The following is a 21,553-nucleotide window of genomic DNA, read 5'->3' as shown; positions in this document are numbered from 1 at the left end:
TTTTACTCTTATTTAAAGATCATGACTTAACTTATTTGTTCTCATGTGAAGTTGTCAGTTTTATATGTTATGAGCATGTGTTAATTTATTCTTATGAACTTATGTTTAGTCATTTTATGCTTGATTTTAATTTGTTCTTATATGTTTTGTTAATATATGATTTTGCTATTTAAGTACCTATTTTTAATTTTATCAGTATCTTAACCATTATTGCGATTTTATAAATATTATTTTTCCACGAGTCGAGTTAACAGGTACTCTACGAGTGTACGCAAACTCTCGAGTAGGGATGGCAACGGGTAGGATCGAGCACGGGTTTTACAATTACCAAACTCAAATCCAAATCCCAGAACCCAAACCCAAACACAAACCTTATGGGCGATAAAATGAAATCCATGCCAAAATCCATTGGGTTTCGGATTTACCCGAAACCCAAACCCAAACCCATTAGTTACGTAGCAACTCAATCCAGAACTTACTTTCATATAAAAAAAAAGTGAAATTCATAGAAAGAAAAAAAACAAATACTATTAATCATCCTCATCCATCACTAAAGTGAGACAACAATAGTTTAGAGTTTACTTTCTCAAACATACAAAAGTACAATTAATCATCAAACACTAAGAACAAAGTTTATAAATATATATATGTATGAGGGAATTTTTGTAATTTTATGTTTCGGGTATCTTTGGGTTTGGGTTTGGGCGGGTATGGGCACGGATTTAACTAATACCAAACCCAAACCCATAAATGGCTACAGTAACGGGCAAAACCCAAACCCAAACCCAAATCCAGTCAACTCGAATTTTGCCTGTCAAATCGGATCGGGTTCAGGCGGGTACCCATGGGTTTGGGCAAAATTGCCATTGTAACACCCCGATTTCGGTGGCGTCACTTTAGTAACCAAAAATCAAGTAAAGCGGAAAAGCAGGTATTTTTTTTTCATTTTCTTTTTAAATAAAAGACTTGTCGAAATAAAGACTCAACCCAATCGCGATTAACAGCGACTAACATACGATATAAGTACAGCCCTCGCTGCAACTAAAAACATCGTCACGAGTGTTCTCAAGTGACGGAAAGTAACTGAAAGTAGTTGAAGGTAGCGCCCGCAGGAAAATAAGTGCAACTCATAGACAGAGTCATAAGTTTTATAAATACAGTCCTCCAAGAAAGTAAGTTAGCCCAGAACGGCTTCCAAAAGACCTCTTACGTCAGACAAACTCCATGTGATCCTCATGGAAGAGAACCACACAAAAAGCTAATAGTCGGGGACCTACCCTGCCCCAAAATAAGAAACGAAAAGCAGAGCTATGACACTAACACCCAACCTTATTAGGCTCTAAACACCCATACCCTATATTTCCATCATCGACCCTCATTTGGTCTTGCATTCAGTCTGGGTCCTTGTCGAAACTTCAGAAATGGCCATTACGCTCCTGGTCCTCCCCGAGTGACGAATCATCACGAACCAGCTGTCGAACGTCTGGCAGCAGGCCGACCGCCCAAACACAGACATACAAACAAAGCCAAGGCGCTAGGGTCAACTTACAGTATACAATAGATATACAAACAACATTGAAGAATAAGGGGGTATATATATATGTTGTATATATACGTATAACTTATGTATTGCCTACCCTAAGGTATATACATAGCATATTTATCAACATCAAATCATCAAGATATATAACGATGTTTATCAACATCAAATCACAAATGACAATTGGATCTTCAACACATCAACAAATATAGTTAGGTGCATGGCGTGCCAATGCAATGTCATGCTCAAAAGATGATCCGGATAAAATGTCACCATCACGATGGATGGGACGAGCCAAGCATCTCGCTCCGCTAAAGCATCTCGCTTTTATGAAGCATCTCGCTCCTGTGAAGCAGCACGCTCCTGTGAAGCATCTCACTTCAATGAAGCATCTCGCTCCGATGAAGTCCGATCTGAGATCGTCCTTCGGAAAGCAGCACACTTTCCAAGAAATGTATGCATGAATGCAATATGGTTAGCCAAACAACGAAACGTCCTCACCAAGGTACGCGTGTCTAGCTAGAGTACATTGTCTCTACAATACCCTAAGGTAAACAAGGAAGTGCTAGTCGCACTTGGTAACTTTCCTAGTCACTTTGGATCACCGTCTCGATGGCCAACCAAACTACACAACGAGCAAAAGAATGCATCTCGCACTGAGTGACCTTTCAAGTTACCCTGGCTCACCATCTCGATGGCCAAACAACTCATCAACGATTAGAGAGAATGATGCTCGCATTCTGTGACTTCTCGTCACAACAGCTCATCCTCTTGAAGACTGAACCAAATGCTCAAGGAGCAAGGAGTGTCATCCGCACTCAGTGCAACGCTAGGATCGCCGACACTTCCCGTTTTCAAACTTATTTCAGATCCTAAGTCTTTTCCAAGAAATTGTTATTACTATTTGAAGATGTTCTATCTTTGGTTAATGCATTATGAATTTCATTTATGAAGTCAAGTTTCGTTTCTCTTTTGTTCCAAAACTCTATAAGTAAAAAGATCCCAATAAACCCAAGTAATTCCCCGGGAAGGTCTCGATCCTAAAATGACTATGGCTTAGACCTCCGGTCAGAGCCTGCCTAACAATTCCCAAGCCTCGTCATTAGCATGGCAAAACCTCACGTTTTCCCACACTCCGAAATCATATAATCATGTACTATCTCAAGTCAGTACAATTCAATAGAGCATATGCAGAACATCGTAAACTCAACAGAAGTAATGGCATATAGCTCAGTTCAATAACAATATCAATATAACAATAATTCAGTGCGAAAATCATAAGACGGAAAACAGTAAACGGCTGAAGCCTCTCAGAAAACGGAGACACACGTCTCATATAAGTTTTACTCGGTCGAAGCCTCCAGAAAACATTTTCCAATTTCAAAGCGATAAACAACATTCAATGCAATCTTCAATATCAAGCAGTATTCAAGTCGAAGTTATCGACGCCTACAATACAAATAGCTAGTAAGTAAGTTGCCCTCACCTTAGCCAATTTCCATACTAAGGTGCAAGTCCGATCCGATTACATCTTTGGTTGCCTGCGTCGGCTCGATTCCTTCCATTGTGTAGCTTCGATGCAAGGTGCTTCCGTTCGTCGTACCTTTCACAAGCATACTTAACGAAATCACTAATCGAGCTACTTACTACTCAAGTCTAGAGCTATGACTTCAGGAAATTGACTCAAAGCGAACACATGTTAAACGACTCTTTCTCAGTCAACAACTACAGTAATTAGTAGAGGTACTTATCTCTTTTTGAAATGAAAACCATTTTGTAAAATAAATCGCAACTCTTCACTAATTAACTGTTAAACTTCGATTTTCACAATAACAATGAAAATGTTTATTTTTCTTTAAAACTTGCTTACTCGAGGCTAAAACATATACAAGAGTTGAAGGCTTACGAAAATCAAGTTTCTGAAACTTGTCGGCGAAGAGTCGCTAGAGAAAGTTGCGACTCATGGGGCTGACGGAGGAACTGTCGCCGGAGACACAAAGAAAGGTTGTTCCTTCATCCTTTCGCGGCAAGGAATTCAACGGCGCTGTCCGTTTCCCCAAAGAGTCGACGGTTTTCCCAGAAAGTTCAGCCGATGGTCGACGGTGGTCAGATGAGAAAACTTCCTTCTGAAGAAAGATTAGAAACATCGAAAGAAATCGGTACGAACGTGTGAAATCTTCATTTGAAGCTCCGAAAGGAAAAAGTCTTCATTGACAGTTTATTTCAAGGTTCTGGAGCTATCAGAGATTCAGTTTCTGCAAACTTCCGAGAATTGGAATCGGACGTTCGTACATTCCAGGGTTTCGTGTCGAAACACTTGTCATGGAAATGAATAAGAGAAATTCTTATATTTCTCTGAAGATTTTTGGAATTAGTTCCTATAGTGTTTTAAGAGTAAATTAGTCGTTTACTAACGCTCTTGCCCTATGCGTAAGCGAATAAGACTCGCGCTATAACTTATATCGACTTTAATACTATTCTTAGTCTTTTCCTGAACTTTCTCCTTCATAAATTTATTCCATTCAGTAAACACTTGTTCAGGTTTCCCTCAAGATACGTCGAAACCTAATCGTGGTTAGGAATTTAATTAATTAATTCTATAACTGAAATTTTGGGTCTCACAATACTACCCTCCAAAAAGAAAGTTTCGTCCTCGAAACTTAGGGTTCAGTAAAAAGCTCCGGATATTATTCCTTGATCTTTTCCTCTAACTTCCATATAGCACCGTCCATGTCTTTGTTCCAAATAACTTTCACTAAAGCACTCTGCTTTCCCCTCGACTGTTTCACTCTTCTAGCCCCAATGCTGACCGACGGCGTCTCAACAAACATATCATCTTTCAGCTCTATGTTGTCCGGCTCAACCACTTGCGTCGGGTCTCCGTTGGAAATAATATTGGTTGGCACTCTGTGCAGTCGCACAATCTTAACCACTTGCTTTTTTACTTTCGGTCGTCCGAAATTCTCCTTTAACTCGGTACATCTCTGCCATTTCAAAGTGAATGTTCAACCTGTCCTCCTGATCTGCACTCATGATCCAAAACTCAACTCGATCGCTTGATAACTCCTAGACGAATTATTTCCTTGGAATCCCTAAACGTCACTTCGAACTTCGTAACTATCCTCATTTGTACCCTGAAATCAATCTTCTACTTAATCACCATTCAAATTAAAACTTGACTTGAGTCTTAACACCTTGTTCATCGCTGGACTTATTCCCTTTAACATCAATTCACAAACAACTGATAAGCTAATCATCATCTTAATATCTAACAATCCTTCATTGTCATTTCCTTCCTTAAAACTTTCCTCACTCAAACCAATTTACACTTACTGAAATCCCTAACGCTTCGCATAAATCGAGACTTATCCTCTAGAAGATCATCATAACTATACCTCAAGGATCTTAACTAGTCATTTTATCATCCTATCCTTCAACTTTCTGAGGTTTAACTACAATCGTAAATGCTAACACCACTAAATCTCTTATTCGTACATGATTTTCAACTCCCGAAGTCAATCTTAACCCTAGGATTCTCATTCAACTTAGCAAAATTCACTTGCTAACTCTAGCATGCATCACCGAAATCCATAACAAAGTTCCAATCACTCTTAAACTCTACGAAACTTGTCCAAATATAAAAACCTCAAGTATTCATCTTAATACTAACACTTTCCTTTCTGTAACTTGATCATCCTCCAATCAATCCAATACTTAGTCTCTCGATCAAAACCTGACAAGACTTCATGTCTCACGCGTTCGTGATCAACTCGATTGGCTTAAAATCTAAACCTTCACTAAGTTTTGGACCTCTAATATCCTTTTAACTCTCTAACACTTCTTAAATGAATATTCATTTCTTAAAACGACAAATCCTTCCCAAAGAAAATCAATTACTTAACACGAACTTTCCTCCCAAACCCGAGACTAATCCTCGATCGATTCAAATTTGGACTGGGCGGGACATAAGGATTCCTTATTCCCGCCCAAATCAAGCAATCAGATGAACGAAAGCAGCCAGGGCGGAATTTACGAAACAACAATAAATCCCGCCCTTCCTTTAGATGGGCCCACAAGCCAGCTGGAAGATTCCATTAGATTTGTCTTATATGCATAGAGGCTTGGGCCCCGGTTGTCAGGCCCAAGTACAGGGAAGGTCCACATCATGATCACTCCTTCTATAAAAGGAGAGGTCAACACCTTGTAAAAAGTACCTTTTGAACATTTAATGAGAATATTCCTTTTATGATATTTTTGCCATTTTAGTGCTCTGCTAGGGTTTACTTTCTGTCATTCTCTTACATAAGCTTTCCCTAGTACAGAACATTGGCGCCGTCTGTGGGTCTAACCTCAATCTACTAGTTGACGTAGAGGGTGAGTGTTAAGATCCATGGAAACCCGTTCGTGCGGTGTGGGCCGCCGTGATCATCGCCAGAGGGGTGGTGGTCGTCAGGGCGGCCGCGGTGGCGGACGATACAACAACCGTGCAATACCTCAGGAGCAGGAGCAGGAGGCTTCCTGGGAAGGAGTTCACTTAGTGGCGCAGTCACCAGCGTCGTTGGCGAATGTAGCTTCGGGAAGGCCCTCAGATCTGATAGCTAAATCAGATCCAGGTGTCAGGCGACGATCAACACCACCTGAATATGTGAATCTAGAAGACCTCAAAAATAGCGCTAGGAGAAAAACTCAAGAAGTAGTGGCGGGAATCACGCCGGCGGCTTTGCAACAAATGTTAGATACTTTGCAAAAAGTACAGAGTCAAAACGAGCAGTTGCAAGCCCAGGTGGAATATTTAACCCAGAGGAAAGATTATAAGCAAGGACAACGACTCGAAGCCGAGGATGTCGTCGAGTTTCAACCTTTTGTTCCAGCAATCACAAAGGTGGGCATACCAAAGCATTTGCAGACGATGGCTTTAGACGCCTTTTCGGGCGACTTTGACCCCATGGAACACTTGCGCTACTTTAACACCAAAATGGTTATTGGTGGGGCGACAGATGAGGTAAAGTGTAGATTGTTACCATCAACTTTCAAGGGGATGGCGATGCAATGGTTCATCCGACAGCCGCCCTTCTCCATTGACAATTTTACAGATTTGTCTACTAAATTCTTAACTCAATTCTCCGTCAACAAAACTACCAAAGCAACCATGTTTGACCTTATCAGCATACATCAACAGCCAGGAGAGAAGCTCAAGAACTACATGGCGCGATTCAGTAAAATGGCTGTTCAACTGGAGGAAGACAACCCAGATGTGTGCCTGGCGTCCTTCAAAAATGGCCTCAGGGCGGGGGATTTGAATCGAGATTTAACCAGACGACCGGCGAAGGACATGATGGATCTTCGTGCTCGCGTTCAGGAATTCATTTTGATCGAGCAAGATGATCAAAAGAAACAAGAAAGGGAGGAGGGGCGAAAACACGTCCAGCCTGGCGGAGTTTCGCAGGAAAAACACAAGACTGGAAAGGAAACAAGGGTAGCTCAAACTCCACGTATTCCAAGACCCGACCCCTATCAAAATTCCAAACCCGGGTTCCAGAATACGTGGCACAGAAATCCCCAAGGTACCACTACAACCCCGGCTGGCCAACAAGGAGCCTCACCAACTCCTATCCCACTTACTAAATTGAATGCCCCCCAAGCACTATCTTAAAAGCAGTTGCACAGACAAATGCGGTGCAATATCCGCCACCGCCTAGGCGACCACCAGCTAATGTGGATACAAACCGATGGTGTGAGTATCACAAAACGTTGGGGCACACCACAGATAATTGTTGGAACTTGAGGCGGGAGATCGATAGGTTGATCAAGGCTGGCCATCTGGCGAATTTCTTTAAAGAGGCAGCAACATCAGAGGCCACTAAGGTAACTCAGGGGGACAGGGGCAAAGGAAAAGAGATAGTGGAAAAGTTGGGCGACCCTGTTGGAGAATGCTCATCCATTGCAGGAGGATTTGGAGGGGGCGTGATTTCAAGCAAGGCTAGAAGGCGTTATGTGGCGGCTGTACATTCCGTGCATGAGGCGTATGAGGGCGAGTGCTGGTTGAATCACTCTCCCATTATATTCACCCCTCAGGATTTTGCACATGTTATTCCTCATGAAAACGATTCGATTGTAGTGACAATTAGGGTCAACAATTACATGACGAAGAAAGTGTTTTTGGACCAGGGATCTTCGGCGGACATCATCTACGGGAACGCCTTTGATCGCCTGGGGTTGAAGGAGTCAGACTTAAAACCATATACTGGAACCCTGGTGGGGTTTATAGGGGACCGTGTCAATGTGCGAGGATATGTTGAATTATCAACGGCTTTTGGCGAGGGGGATTTTGTCAAAAAATTTCAGGTGAAGTATCTGGTATTGGCATGTAGAGCCAATTACAACGTACTCTTGGGGCGGGACACCCTAAACAAGTTGTGTGCCGTAATTTCAACCGCACATTTAACTGTTAAGTACCCGGCCTGTAATGGGAAGGTTGGCGTCCTTCGAGTGGATCAGAATGCAGCAAGAGAGTGTTATCTTAGAAATGTGGCTCTCTATGGGCGAAAGGCCGCCAAGGAAAGCCACCGTATCACAGAGATTTTTTCACACGAAGGGTTTAGCTTGAACCCAAGAGATGACGCTGATGATTTCCGCCCACAACCTTTGGAAGAAACAAAATCAGCACAAATCAAAGATAAGGTTCTGAAAATCGGCAGCGGCTTAACAAAGGAACAAGAGGACAGATTGATCACCTTGTTGGGCGAGAATTTGGATCTTTTTGCATGGACAATTAATGACGTACCAGGAATCGATCCCAACGTAATCACTCATAAGTTGGCAATACGGCCAGGAGCAAAACCAGTCATCCAACCAAGGCGAAGGATGAGCGATGAAAAGAACAAGGCGGTGCAAGTAGAAACTGAGAAGTTGATCAAGGCACAATTTATTCGCGAGGTGCAATACCCAACCTGGCTCGCCAACGTAGTGATGGTCAAGAAAGCTAATGGAAAGTGGAGAATGTGCACGGATTACACAAGCCTGAACAAAGTGTGTCCCAAAGATTCATATCCTCTTCCTAATGTTGATAAGTTGGTAGACGAGGCTTCTGGCAACGAACTTTTAAGTCTCATGGATGCATATTCTGGCTACAATCAAATCATGATGCATCATTCGGATGAGGAAAGTACGGCGTTCATGACTAAACAGGCGAATTATTGTTACAAAACTATGCCTTTTGGTTTAAAATGCTGGGGCCACATATCAACGCCTCATGGATAAAAAAAATTCAAAGCAAGTTGGAAGAAATATGGAAGTGTATGTCGATGACATGATTGTTAAGTCACCTAAGTCAAAGGATCACGGCGATGATCTTAAGGAAGCCTTTGCTCAGCTAAGAAAATATCAAATGAAGTTAAATCCTGAGAAATGTTCATTTGGGATTCAAGGGGGAAAGTTTTTGGGTTTCATGATAACATCAAGGGGGATTGAAGTAAACCCAGATAAAGGCAAGGCGATCTTGGAAATGAAAAGTCCAACAAGTGTCAAGGAAGTATAGCGATTAACGGGACGCATGGCTGCTTTAGCACGTTTCTTGCCGAGGGCGGGAGATAAAGCGGCTCCGTTCTTCACTTGTTTGAAAAAGAATTCCAAGTTTCAATGGACAGAGGAATGTGAGCAAGCTTTTCCCAAGTTGAAAGAATCATTAGCAACGTTGCCGGTGCTATCCAAACCCACGCCAGGCGTTCCTTTGATGCTCTACCTGGCGGTCACGGATAGGGCGGTCAGCATGGTGTTGCTTCAGGAAGAAGGAAAGAAGCAGAAGATTATATATTTTGTGAGTCATACCCTGCAAGGTGCTGAATTGCGCTACCAGAAAATTGAGAAGGCGGCCTTGGCAATTCTAAAAACTGCAAGACGCCTCAGGCCATATTTTCAAAGTTTCTCAATCAGAGTTAAAACTAATGTTCCTTTAAGACAGGTACTCCAGAAGCCCGACTTGTCTGGGCGGTTAGTCAGCTGGTCAGTCGAGTTGTCTGAGTATGATATACAGTATGAGCCAAGGGGACAAGTTACAATCCAAAGTTTGATCGATTTCGTGGCGGAATTAACACCCACGGAAGGCGAGAAAACCCAAGGCGAGTGGATCCTGTCTGTTGATGGATCCTCAAACAACACCGGAAGTGGAGCTGGAATAACTATTGAAAGCCCGGATAAGATGGTCATTGAACAATCTTTGAAATTCGAGTTCAAGGCAAGCAACAACCAATCAGAGTACGAGGCTCTAATCGTCGGACTAAGGTTGGCCATTGAATTAGGCATTCAGAAGTTGTTCATCAAAGGCGACTCACAGCTGGTTGTTAAACAGGTAAATGGCGAGTATCAAGTCAAGGATCCGCAACTTTCAAAGTACCTGGAAGTGGTGCGTAGATTAATGATGGAGATAGGGAAGATCAGAATAGAACACGTTCTAAGAAGTCAAAACGAAAGGGCTGATGTGCTAGCAAAGTTGGCTAGCACGGGGCGATTGAGCAATTATCAAACAGTCATTCAGGAAACTCTCCCTCGCCCCAGTATTGACTTGGTGGAAGTAAAGTTAAAGTCAGTGAAGTCAGTTATTGAAGGCGAACCTTCGTGGATGGAGCCAATCAAGACTTTCCTCAAAGATCCTCCTAAGGACAATGCCCTGAATACAAAAGAAAGGCGTAGGGAGGCTAGTTTTTATACGTTGGTGAACTATATCGACGGGGAATTATGTCTCCTATGCTTAAATGTATCGACACGAGAGATGCCCAGGGAATCATGGCGGAGGTCCACGAAGGGGTATGTTCTAGCCACATAGGGGGCGATCGTTAGCAGTAAAGGTGTTAAGGGCAGGATTTTACTGGTCGACAATGAAGAGGGATTGTCTAGAATATGTTAAGAGGTGTGAAAAGTGTCAAGTTTTTTCTGAGTTACATAAAGCCCCGCCTGAAGAGTTAACAACCATGATGGCACCTTGGTCATTTTCTATGTGGGGGAGTGACATTCTAGGACCTTTCCCAGTAGCTAAAGCCCAACTAAAGTATATCATTGTGGCGGTTGATTATTTTACCAAGTGGATAGAAGCGGAAGCGGTGGCGACTATCACAGCCGCCAAGGTCAGGAGTTTCCTGTGGCGACGTATTGTGTGCAGATTTGGGGTCCCCATGGCTTTGGTTATGGACAATGGGACTCAATTCACAAGTAATGTTGTTGGAACATGTTGCCATGCATTTTGTCAAAACAACCGATTGTCGAAGCAGATGTCGTGGCATCTGATCTCGTGAAGCTAGGGCATCAGTCCTCAGCTTGTGTTTCTGTTGTGGGCCTTCTGAAGATTTACTGAAGATATGTTTTTGAGTTACTTGAGGAGCAAGTAGCTATTCCAGAAGGGTTTATTTGTTGGGTTGTTATTTGTTGAAACAATCTTTGTTAAAAGATTGGTTTCTATCTTTACTTGTGCAATAAGAAACCGAATCTATCAAGATTGCGTTTTGAATTGCAGTTACTGCAATATGTTTTTTCAGCCCGTGCCAACCCTAAAGCCCATGCTACCGCTGCAGAAGTCTATAAAAGGATGAAGACCTAAAACATGAAGGTGTTGAAGCTGATAGAGAGAGATCGAGTGTTTTAGGATTTGTTAATTGTGCTTTGTCCTTTGTTAGTTGTGAATCTGTCTTTGCTCACTGGTTCTATAAAGCAAAGAGAGATTCTGTGTGTTTGTTTGCGTTCAAACTCTACTTGTTCATTGTGTTCACCAATCACTGTGGCAGTGATTGAGAGAAAGTGAGAGGGGCTCTCATACTTAGGTTGAGATTCTAAGTAGAAATACACTGGGTAGATTAGGAAGTGAACTATGAACTGAGTTGTTCATGAGTGTCTGTAATTCCTGAATCTTGAGATAGTGGATTTCCTTTCTTTGGGTGCAAACCCTCCAGACGTAGGTGAAAGTTTTCACTGAACTGGGTTAACAATTACTGTGTGTTATTGTTTCTGTTGTTAAGTTTTGTTTTGCTGTTAAGCGGTTGTCGAACCTCTTGTCCCAGCATCGTGCAGGACAATCGTATCAGAGGGAACCTGAATTACAATTGGCATCAGAGCAGGCACCCTGTTCTGGTTGGGTGAGCTCCAGGGATTTTTATTCAAGTTCTCATGGATAACAAGGAGGGAGGATCAGTCAATAGGCCACCCATTCTGGATGGTACTAACTATGACTACTGGAAGGTTCGCATGACAGCCTTTCTCAAATCAATTGACAACAAGACTTGGAAAGCTATTGTCAAGGGTTGGAAGCACCCCACTAAGGCTGAGGTTGAAGGCACCTCTACTACTGTTGTGGAAAAACCTGAAGAAGAATGGACCAGTGTTGAAGATGAAGCTGCTCTTGGAAATTCAAAGGCTCTAAATGCTATCTTTAATGGAGATGACAAGAATATGTTTAGGCTGATCAATACGTGTACTGTGGCAAAGGATGCTTGGGAAATTCTGAAAACTGCACATGAAGGAACTACTCGAGTAAGGATGTCAAGGCTTCAGATGCTTACTACTCAATTTGAAAATTTGATGATGAATGAAGAAGAGACTATTTCAGAATTCCACATGCGTGTCCGTGACTTGTCTAATGCTTCATTTGCTTTGGGAGAACCTATGTCAGATGAGAAGCTTGTAAGGAAGATCTTGAGATCTCTTCCTCAGAAGTTTGCTATGAAAGTCACTGCAATTGAGGAGGCTCAAGACATTGAGAACATGAAGGTTGATGAACTTATTGGCTCTTTGCAGACATTTGAGTTGAAACTGAGTGGAAAATCTGAGAAGAAGAATAAGAGTATTGCTTTTGTGTCAAACACTGATGAAGGTGATGATGAAGATTGTGAGGGTGAAAATCTTTCTGAGGCTCTGGCCATGCTAGCAAGAAAATTCAACAGAGCATTGAGAAAGATTGACAAAAGAACCAGGCCTAATGTCCAGGACATGAAGTTCGATAACAAACCCAAATTGTCCAATTCACAGAGGAAGACCAAAGAAGAAGAAAGATCTGGTCAGAATAAAGGAGTGCAGTGTCATGAATGTGAAGGATATGGTCATATCAGGTCTGAATGTGTCACCTATCTAAAGAAGCAGAAGAAAGGTATGATGGTAACTTGGTCAGATGAAGACACTGAAGATGAGGAGGAGATATCTGTAAACAAAGTCAATGCTTTCTCTGGATCCATCTATGAGTCTGATACAAGTGATGAGGACATTACAGATGAGGAACTGGCTGAGACTTACAAGCTGCTACACATCAAGTGGGAAGAAGCATGTAAACTTGTGAGAGAAAAGCAAAGTGAGATAGAACAACTTGTCTCTCAGAATGAAAGGCTGAAAGAGCTCAGCACAAAGCTGAAGGAAGATCTGGAGGAATGGCAAAGTAAGTTTAAAAATGCTGATGTTATGGAAAAAGCTAATCTAGTGTTGATTAATGCAGGACTTCAAGAGGAAGTGGCAACTCTGACAAGAAAGCTTGAAGCTACTCACAAATCTGTTAGAATGTTGAACAGTGGTTCTGATATGCTTGATGAAATTCTGAAAGAGACTAGCAAGCAAGGAGGGAGTTTGAAGGGAATTGGCTTTGACTATAGAACAACAAACAAAGAAAATCAGAAAGGTTCAAAGAAATTTGTGTCCGCTGCAAAACAAACTGAGTTCAAGAAGCCCAGAAATTATCAGCTGTCAGATTCATTGCCTCGATATGTACCTCTGCATGTGAAACCCCAACTTAAGCTTGACAAAACTGTACCTTGGAAGTGTCACTACTGTGGTAAGAATGGTCATATAAAGCCCTACTGTTACAGGTTATATGGTTATCCTCAGATGTACGATAAAAAGCCTGTTCAGATGAGGAAGCAATGGAAGCCCAAGTGTGAAGTCAGATGTCAGGTAGCCTACACGTCTTTCAGAGCATCATCAAAGGAAGATTGGTATTTTGATAGTGGTTGCTCAAAGCACATGACAGGAAACAAGAGTTTCTTGCAAGACATCAGAAGTCACTCCACCAACTATGTTACTTTTGGAGATGGAGCTAAAGGGAAGATCAAGGGAGTAGGAAAACTTGTCAGCACAGAATCTCCTAACTTGAACAATGTGTTACTTGTAAATGGTTTAACAGCCAACCTAATCAGCATAAGTCAACTGTGTGATCAAGGATATGATGTGAAGTTCAATAAGATAGAATGTGTTGTGACCACTGATGATGAGAGAGTTGTGATGAGAGGAGTCAGATTGAAAGACAACTGTTATATGTGGACATCAGAAGAAAAAGGTCATGTTTCCAGATGTTTGTTAACTAAAGAAGATGAGGTGAATGTATGGCATCAAAGACTAGGACATCTCAACTACCGAAGCATGCAAAAGATTCTTGCAGATGAAGCAATAAGGGGGCTGCCCAATTTGAGCTTGGGAGAAGGAAAGCTATGTGGAGAATGTCAGATTGGTAAGCAAACCAAGGTGCCACACAAGATGCTCCAGCATCAGACCACGACAAAGGTTCTGGAGTTGCTTCACATGGATCTCATGGGTCCCATGCAGGTTGAAAGCTTGGGAGGAAAAAGGTATGTGTTTGTCTGTGTAGATGATTTTTCAAGGTATACATGGGTTGAATTTATGAGAGAAAAATCAGAGACTTTTGAAATATTCAAGAATCTATGTATGAGACTTCAGAATGAGAAGGACTGTGTAATTGTAAGAATCAGAAGTGATCATGGAAGGGAGTTTGAGAATTCAAAATTCTTGGAGTTCTGTGGAACAGAAGGTATTAGTCATGAATTTTCTGCCCCCATCACGCCACAGCAGAATGGAATAGTTGAAAGGAAAAATAGAACTCTCCAGGAATCAGCTAGAGTAATGTTACATGCTAAGAAGATTCCGCACCAGTTCTGGGCTGAAGCTATGAGTACTGCATGTTACATACATAATAGAGTCACCATCAGGGCAGGGACATCCTCCACACAGTATGAGCTATGGAAAGGTAGAAAACCGTCTGTAAAATACTTTCACATTTTTGGAAGTAAATGTTATATCCTTGCAGATCGTGATCCTAAGAGGAAGCTTGATCCTAGAAGTGATGAAGGAATTTTCATGGGATATTCTATGAACAGGGGCTTATAGAGTTTTTAACTCTCGCACAAGGACCATGATGGAATCTGTGAATGTGACTGTAGATGATGAACCAAGCAAGAAGGAAGAAGAAGTTCTGAATGAAGATGATGATGGTACTGATGTTCCAGTTGATGCTCCAGCAACCGCCCTCGACAATGAGTCAGAAACAAGTGCTGATGAAAAGGAAGACAAAGATATCACATCAAACAAAGCTCCATCAATTAGGGTTCAGAAGAATCATCCTCAAGAAAACATTATTGGTAACCTTCAAGAAGGGGTGACTACCAGATCCAGAAGTATAATTGCTCACAGTTGTTTCATCTCTAAGATAGAACCCAAGAATGTCAATGAAGCTCTCACTGATGAATACTGGATAAATGCTATGCAAGAGGAGCTAGAGCAGTTCAGAAGAAATGAAGTGTGGGAGTTAGTTCCTAGACCTGAAGAAGTAAACATCATTGGTACTAAGTGGATCTTCAAGAACAAATCAGATGAAACTGGAACTGTCACAAGGAATAAAGCAAGGCTAGTTGCTCAAGGATATACTCAGATAGAAGGAGTTGATTTTGATGAAACCTTTGCTCCTGTAGCTAGACTGGAATCTATAAGACTCTTGTTAGGTGTATCTTGTCTCTTGAAGTTCAGATTATATCAGATGGATGTGAAGAGTGCTTTTCTGAATGGCTATTTGAATGAAGAAGTCTATGTTGAACAACCTAAAGGATTTACAGATCCGCATCATCCAGATCATGTGTACAAGTTGAGGAAGGCCTTGTATGGTTTGAAGCAAGCACCTAGGGCTTGGTATGAAAGGTTAACTGAATTTCTTGTAAGCAATGGCTACAGCAAGGGTGGAATTGATAAAACTCTGTTTGTGAAGAATGACAAAGGTAAGCTCATGATAGCACAGATTTATGTGGATGACATTGTCTTTGGAGGAATGTCGAACTCAATGGTGGAGCATTTCGTCCGACAAATGAAATCTGAATTTGAGATGAGCCTAGTTGGTGAATTGAATTATTTTCTAGGACTACAAGTCAAACAAATGGAAGATTCTATGTTCATATCACAGAGTAAGTATGCTAAAGGGTTAGTCAAGAAGTTTGGCCTTGAAAAGGCTGGTCACAAGAGAACTCCTGCTGCTACACACATCAAACTTTCCAAGGATGAGCAGGGGGAAGATGTTGATCAAAGTCTCTATAGAAGCATGATTGGAAGCTTGCTGTATCTCACTGCTAGCAGACCAGACATCACTTTTGCTGTCGGAGTTTGTGCTAGATATCAAGCAGCTCCTAAAGCAAGTCATCTGCTTCAAGTCAAGAGAATTATCAAGTACATCAATGGCACAAGTGACTATGGTATTCTCTATACTCATGATACAAATTCCTCCTTAGTTGGTTTCTGTGATGCAGATTGGGCAGGGAGTGCAGATGATCGAAAGAGCACATCTGGTGGATGTTTCTTCTTAGGGAATAATTTGATTTCATGGTTTAGCAAGAAGCAGAATTGTGTCTCATTGTCTACAGCTGAAGCAGAATATATTGCAGCAGGAAGTAGTTGTACTCAACTCATGTGGATGAAGCAAATGCTGAAAGAGTATGATGTTGAACAGGATGTCATGACATTGTACTGCGACAATCTCAGTGCAATTAATATTTCTAAAAATCCCATACAGCATAGCAGGACCAAGCATATTGACATTAGACATCATTTTATTAGAGACTTGGTAGAGGATAAAATTGTTAATTTGGATCACGTTACAACTGACAAGCAATTGGCTGATATTTTCACAAAACCCCTTGATGCAATCACGTTTGAAAAATTAAGAGGAAGTCTAGGGATTTGTCTTTCTGATGCATAGCAATTAGCATGCTCCAGTGTGTTAACGGCTAGTTTATTCTTGGTCATCATTAACTGCCGTTGTGACATCAGCAGAGAGAAAGTTAATTCATGGTTCACTTACCCTATAACTACCTCCAACGGGCAAATTGTGTTCTCTCAACCGCTTGTGCATCTATCTTCCTCAAGATTTATCATCTCTCATTTGCAATTCTGTTTCGTTGTTCTGTACTCTGTTTGTAATTGCTCTCGATTCATCATGTCTCAAAGTTCAGGAAAGAAGGAATCTGTCAAGGCCAAGATTGAAAGAACTGCTAAAGGAGTCAAGTGTATGGGTTTGAAGAGTGATTCTTCTCAACCATCTTCTGTGTCCAAGAAAGCTCCCAAGAAGATGAGATCACGAAACCCAACGTGTAAGGTCTACAAATCACAGGTCAAGAATAGCAAAGCTCCGAATGTTCCTATCCTTGAGGATGTTCCTGACGAAGAGGAAATCAATGATGAAGATTCGCCTGTGAAATCGCCCCCTGATGTTGTGCCTGATGTTGAGACATCTGGGTCTAAGGGAAGTTCTGCTCAAGAAAATTCTGGAAAGGATTCCACTTCTCATGAAGATTCAGGTGGTGCTACCCAGCCTGATATCTCTGTATCATCCTCTTCTAAGGATGCTAATTCAACGAATGATAACTCTGCGGGTATCAATTCTGAAGAGCCAATCCAGGCTCCAACCTCTGTTCAGGACATCTCTGATGATGCTTCTGATGATGTTCCTCTGACTGAGACTTTTGCTGATAGTGTTGCTGCGAGGATGAAGAAGAAAAGAAGGATTTCTTCTCCTGAAATCACTCCTACTCCATCAAAGAAATCCAGACAGGCCAGTGTGAAGAGTAAGGGAAAGCAAAAGGAAGAAAAGACTCCCACTGAGAAGAAGAAGAGGAAGATTTCAGTTGAAGTTGAAGACTCTGGGTCAGATGTTGAAGTCGGTGTCCAGGACATTCGATCTTCTGAGAAAAAGAAGTTTTCTGGTAAGCGTATTCCTCAAAATGTTCCTGTTGTTCCTATTGATAGAGTGTCTTTCCACTTAGAAGAGAATGTTCAGAAGTGGAAGTTTGTTTGCAAGAGGAGAATGGCCAAGGAAAGGGAAGTTGGTTCTGATGTTCTTGAATGCAGAGATGTAATTGCACTAATTGAGAAAGCAGGTCTGATGAAGACTATTCAGAATGTTGGAAGGTGCTATGAGAAGCTTGTGAGAGAGTTCTTGGTGAATCTCTCTGTTGATGTAGGACTTCCTGATAGTACAGAATTCAGGAAAGTCTATGAGCGGGCTGAATGTGTGATGTTCTCACCTGCTGTGATCAATCAAGCACTTTGCAGAAGTGCTATTGAATTTGTTGATGAAGAAGTGTCCATGGATGATGTTGCCAAGGAGCTTACTGCAGGTCATGTGAAGAAGTGGCCCAGCAAGAAGTTGTTGTCTACTGGAAATCTCAGTGTGAAGTATGCTATTCTTAACAGGGTTGGTGCTGTAAATTGGGTTCCTACTCAGCATACCTCTGGTGTTTCTGCAACGCTTGCCAAGTTGATCTACAGGATTGGCAAGTCTATTGCTTTTGATTTTGGAACTTTCGTGTTTGAGCAAACATTGAAGCATGCTGACACTTGTGCTGTGAAGCTGCCTGTGTCATTTCCTTCACTTCTTACTGAGATCATACTGAAGCAACATCCTCAAATTCTCAGGGCTGATGATGTGGCTATGTCTCGTGGTGTTCCAATCACTTTGGATCAACGTTTGTTTCTGGAGCCACATGTGCTAGACATTGCTTTACCAACCAGCAGAACATCTGCTCCTCCTGTGACTGAATCTGGCACTAAGGCCATAATTGCTGAATTACTGGAAGTCTCCAAGGCTTTGCAGGAGACAATCAGGGTGAGTACTGCCAGGAAGCTCAAAGTTGATGCGTTGCTACACAAGCTTCAAGAAGAAGAATGTCAAGGTGGTGAGCACAGTGCTGCTGCTACAGCTGCTCAGAAAGCGGGTAATGAAGAGGTGGAAGGTTCTGAAGAAAGTGCAGAAGGGTCTGGAGAGGAGTCAAGTTCTGAAGACTAGTTTGCTCTGATCTTGTGCTATTTTCTTTTGTTTTTGGATGCACCCTTTGCAAATTTGTGCTAAAAAGGGGGAGTAGTTAGTTGGATTGAATTGAAGACTGTAATGTTTTTTGTTTCTACTGTGAAGTTGCTTCTGATCGTGTTAGCGCTGATAGTGTTAGCTTTGGTTTGTTTAATTTGAAGACAAGTTCAAGACAATGGCTATGTTTGTTTCAAGAGGCATGCATGTTCTGATAGCAGTTTTTTTTCCTGATGGCAATTACTTCTGAAACGTTACTTCTGATAGTAGTACTTCTGATCATGTGCTGTCAGCTTCTGATGGTAGTATTTCTGATACGATGATGTTCAAGCTGATCTATTTTGGTGTCATCATGTGCTAAGGCTGATTGTACTTCTGGTTGTGTGTTTGTGCTGCTAAGTGGTATGTTCCGACTATGCCTTCTGAAGTATGGTAGTTGGTTGTGTAGATGCATCAGTTTGAGGGGGAGCTCTGACTAAGGGGGAGAATTGTTTCTCTTGTTTTTATCCTCTCTGATTGTGAGTTGTTTTAGACAAAATTTGACAAAGGGGGAGATTGTTGGAACATGTTGCCATGCATTTTGTCAAAACAACCGATTGTCGAAGCAGATGTCGTGGCATCTGATCTCGTGAAGCTAGGGCATCAGTCCTCAGCTTGTGTTTCTGTTGTGGGCCTTCTGAAGATTTACTGAAGATATGTTTTTTAGTTACTTGAGGAGCAAGTAGCTATTCCAGAAGGGTTTATTTGTTGGGTTGTTATTTGTTGAAACAATCTTTGTTAAAAGATTGGTTTCTATCTTTACTTGTGCAATAAGAAACCGAATCTATCAAGATTGCGTTTTGAATTGCTGTTACTGCAATCTGTTTTTTCAGCCCGTGCCAACCCTAAAGCCCATGCTACCGCTGCTGAAGTCTATAAAAGGATGAAGACCTAAAACATGAAGGTGTCGAAGCTGATAGAGAGAGATCGAGTGTTTTAGGATTTGTTAATTGTGCTTTGTCCTTTGTTAGTTGTGAATCTGTCTTTGCTCACTGGTTCTATAAAGCAAAGAGAGATTATGTGTGTTTGTTTGCGTTCAAACTCTACTTGTTCATTGTGTTCACCAATCACTGTGGCAGTGATTGAGAGAAAGTGAGAGGGGCTCTCATACTTAGGTTGAGATTCTAAGTAGAAATACACTGGGTAGATTAGGAAGTGAACTATGAACTGAGTTGTTCATGAGTGTCTGTAATTCCTGAATCTTGAGATAGTGGATTTCCTTTCTTTGGGTGCAAACCCTCCAGACGTAGGTGAAAGTTTTCACTGAACTGGGTTAACAATTACTGTGTGTTATTGTTTCTGTTGTTAAGTTTTGTTTTGCTGTTAAGCGGTTGTCGAACCTCTTGTCCCAGCATCGTGCAGGACAATCGTATCAGAGGGAACCTGAATTACAAATGTCACCAGAGAATTTTGTGCAGATATGGGAATTGAAATGAGATTTGCTTCAGTAGAACATCCACAGACAAATGGACAGGCCGAATCAGCCAACAAGGTTATCTTAAAAGGCTTAAAGAAGAAGTTGGATGAGGCGAAAGGTCTTTGGGCGGAGGAGCTACCAGGCGTCCTATGGGCATATAACACAACTGGGCAGACAAGCACGAAGGAAACCCCATATCGTTTGACTTATGGAACTGATGCCATGCTCCCTGTTGAAATGGAGAACCAAAGTTGGCGAGTAACTCGGTTTAATGAGGACAACAATGGGGAAAATTAGATAGCAAGTTTAATCATGCTGCCTGAGGAACAACGGGAGGCACACCTAAGGAATGAGGCGGGGAAAGTCAAAGTTTCCAGGAAATTTGCAACGAAAGTAGTTCCAAGAACTATGAGAGTGGGGGACTTAGTGCTTCGAAAGAACACTATACCCGATAAGCACAACAAACTTTCGCCCAATTGGGGTGGGCCTTACAGGATAATTGGCGATGTTGGAGGATGAGCCTATAAATTGGAACAACTCAATGGTCAAAAGATTCCCCGAACATGGAACGCCTCTCATTTGAAGCAGTATTTCAGCTAAGGGCAACAACAAAAATGAACGAAGTCGCACTCTTTTTCCCTTTCTTTGGAAAGGTTTTTAATGAGGCGGCATATGTAAAGAATGAAGGGACAATTGCTTCCAATTATGAAAAATGAAAAAATCATTTCAAGAAATTGTTTATTTTTTTATTTATATGGCGAATTTATGCGGCGCAAGTCATATCAGGGTATCAAAATACCGCGAATAAACCTTTCGGAATAAGAAAGTGTCGCCACCAAATATTAAAAGCCTTGGCAATTCTAGTGGCCACTAGAAACCAAGCCACGTCGAAAAACATATCTTCTTCACTAGGAAAACCTAAATTTGGATACACCCAACAACAGGAAACCCAAAAGGGGAAACAAAAGATCGAAGCAAGGTCGGGTACCGTTGATTACAGCAAGAAGATTCGCGGTGGTGTAGCTTGGACGGTGAATGACTTCGATCTGGGTTCAATGGTGTGGAATCAAGCCTCTCTTCATCGTTCCTCTCTCTGATCTAGGTTGACGGCGACAAGGTCTTGTTCATCGTTCCTCTCTTCATCGTTCCAGGCGAAGCAATCGAAGTGGATGACGGATTTCAGGGCGTGGGAGGGCAAGTGAAATTGGGAGAAGAAATTAGGGCTTGTGGGGAGGGAAAGTGAAATTGGGGAAAAAATGTGAGGGAACTGAATGCTTTCGTGAAATAATATACCGCAGGTTATTTTTTTATTTATTTTTAATTTAAAATTATACCAACCGCCGCAGCATGCGTATAAACCGTCGCAAAGTTTAGAATACCGCGGCGGTTTGTTACCATAAAACCGCCGCAAATAGTCCAAATACTTTAAGAAAAAAAAGAAAACCCCCCTTACAAC

At 41.7% G+C, this 21,553-nt stretch overlaps 1 protein-coding gene across 1 annotated transcript; it reads left to right on the top strand.

Annotated features, from left to right (window-relative positions):
• Window positions 1-9,092: 9,092 nt before the first annotated feature.
• Window positions 9,093-10,361, top strand: LOC130744496 (uncharacterized). The gene has a single exon (XM_057596677.1). The coding sequence runs from the start codon at window positions 9,093-9,095 to the stop codon at window positions 10,359-10,361; it is 1,269 nt and encodes a 422-aa protein (XP_057452660.1).
• The last annotated feature ends 11,192 nt before the right edge of the window (window positions 10,362-21,553 follow it).

The sequence above is a fragment of the Lotus japonicus genome, chromosome 3 (assembly GCF_012489685.1).
Source record: "Lotus japonicus ecotype B-129 chromosome 3, LjGifu_v1.2".
NCBI lineage: Eukaryota > Viridiplantae > Streptophyta > Magnoliopsida > Fabales > Fabaceae > Lotus > Lotus japonicus.
Note: the sequence above shows the minus strand (reverse complement) of the source record. Positions and strands in the feature narration are given on the sequence as shown.

What these genes read in the sequence shown, in the direction of transcription:
- LOC130744496 (XM_057596677.1), top strand. Translation starts at nt 9,093, where the DNA reads ATGGCTGCTTTAGCACGTTTCTTGCCGAGGGCGGGAGATAAAGCGGCT.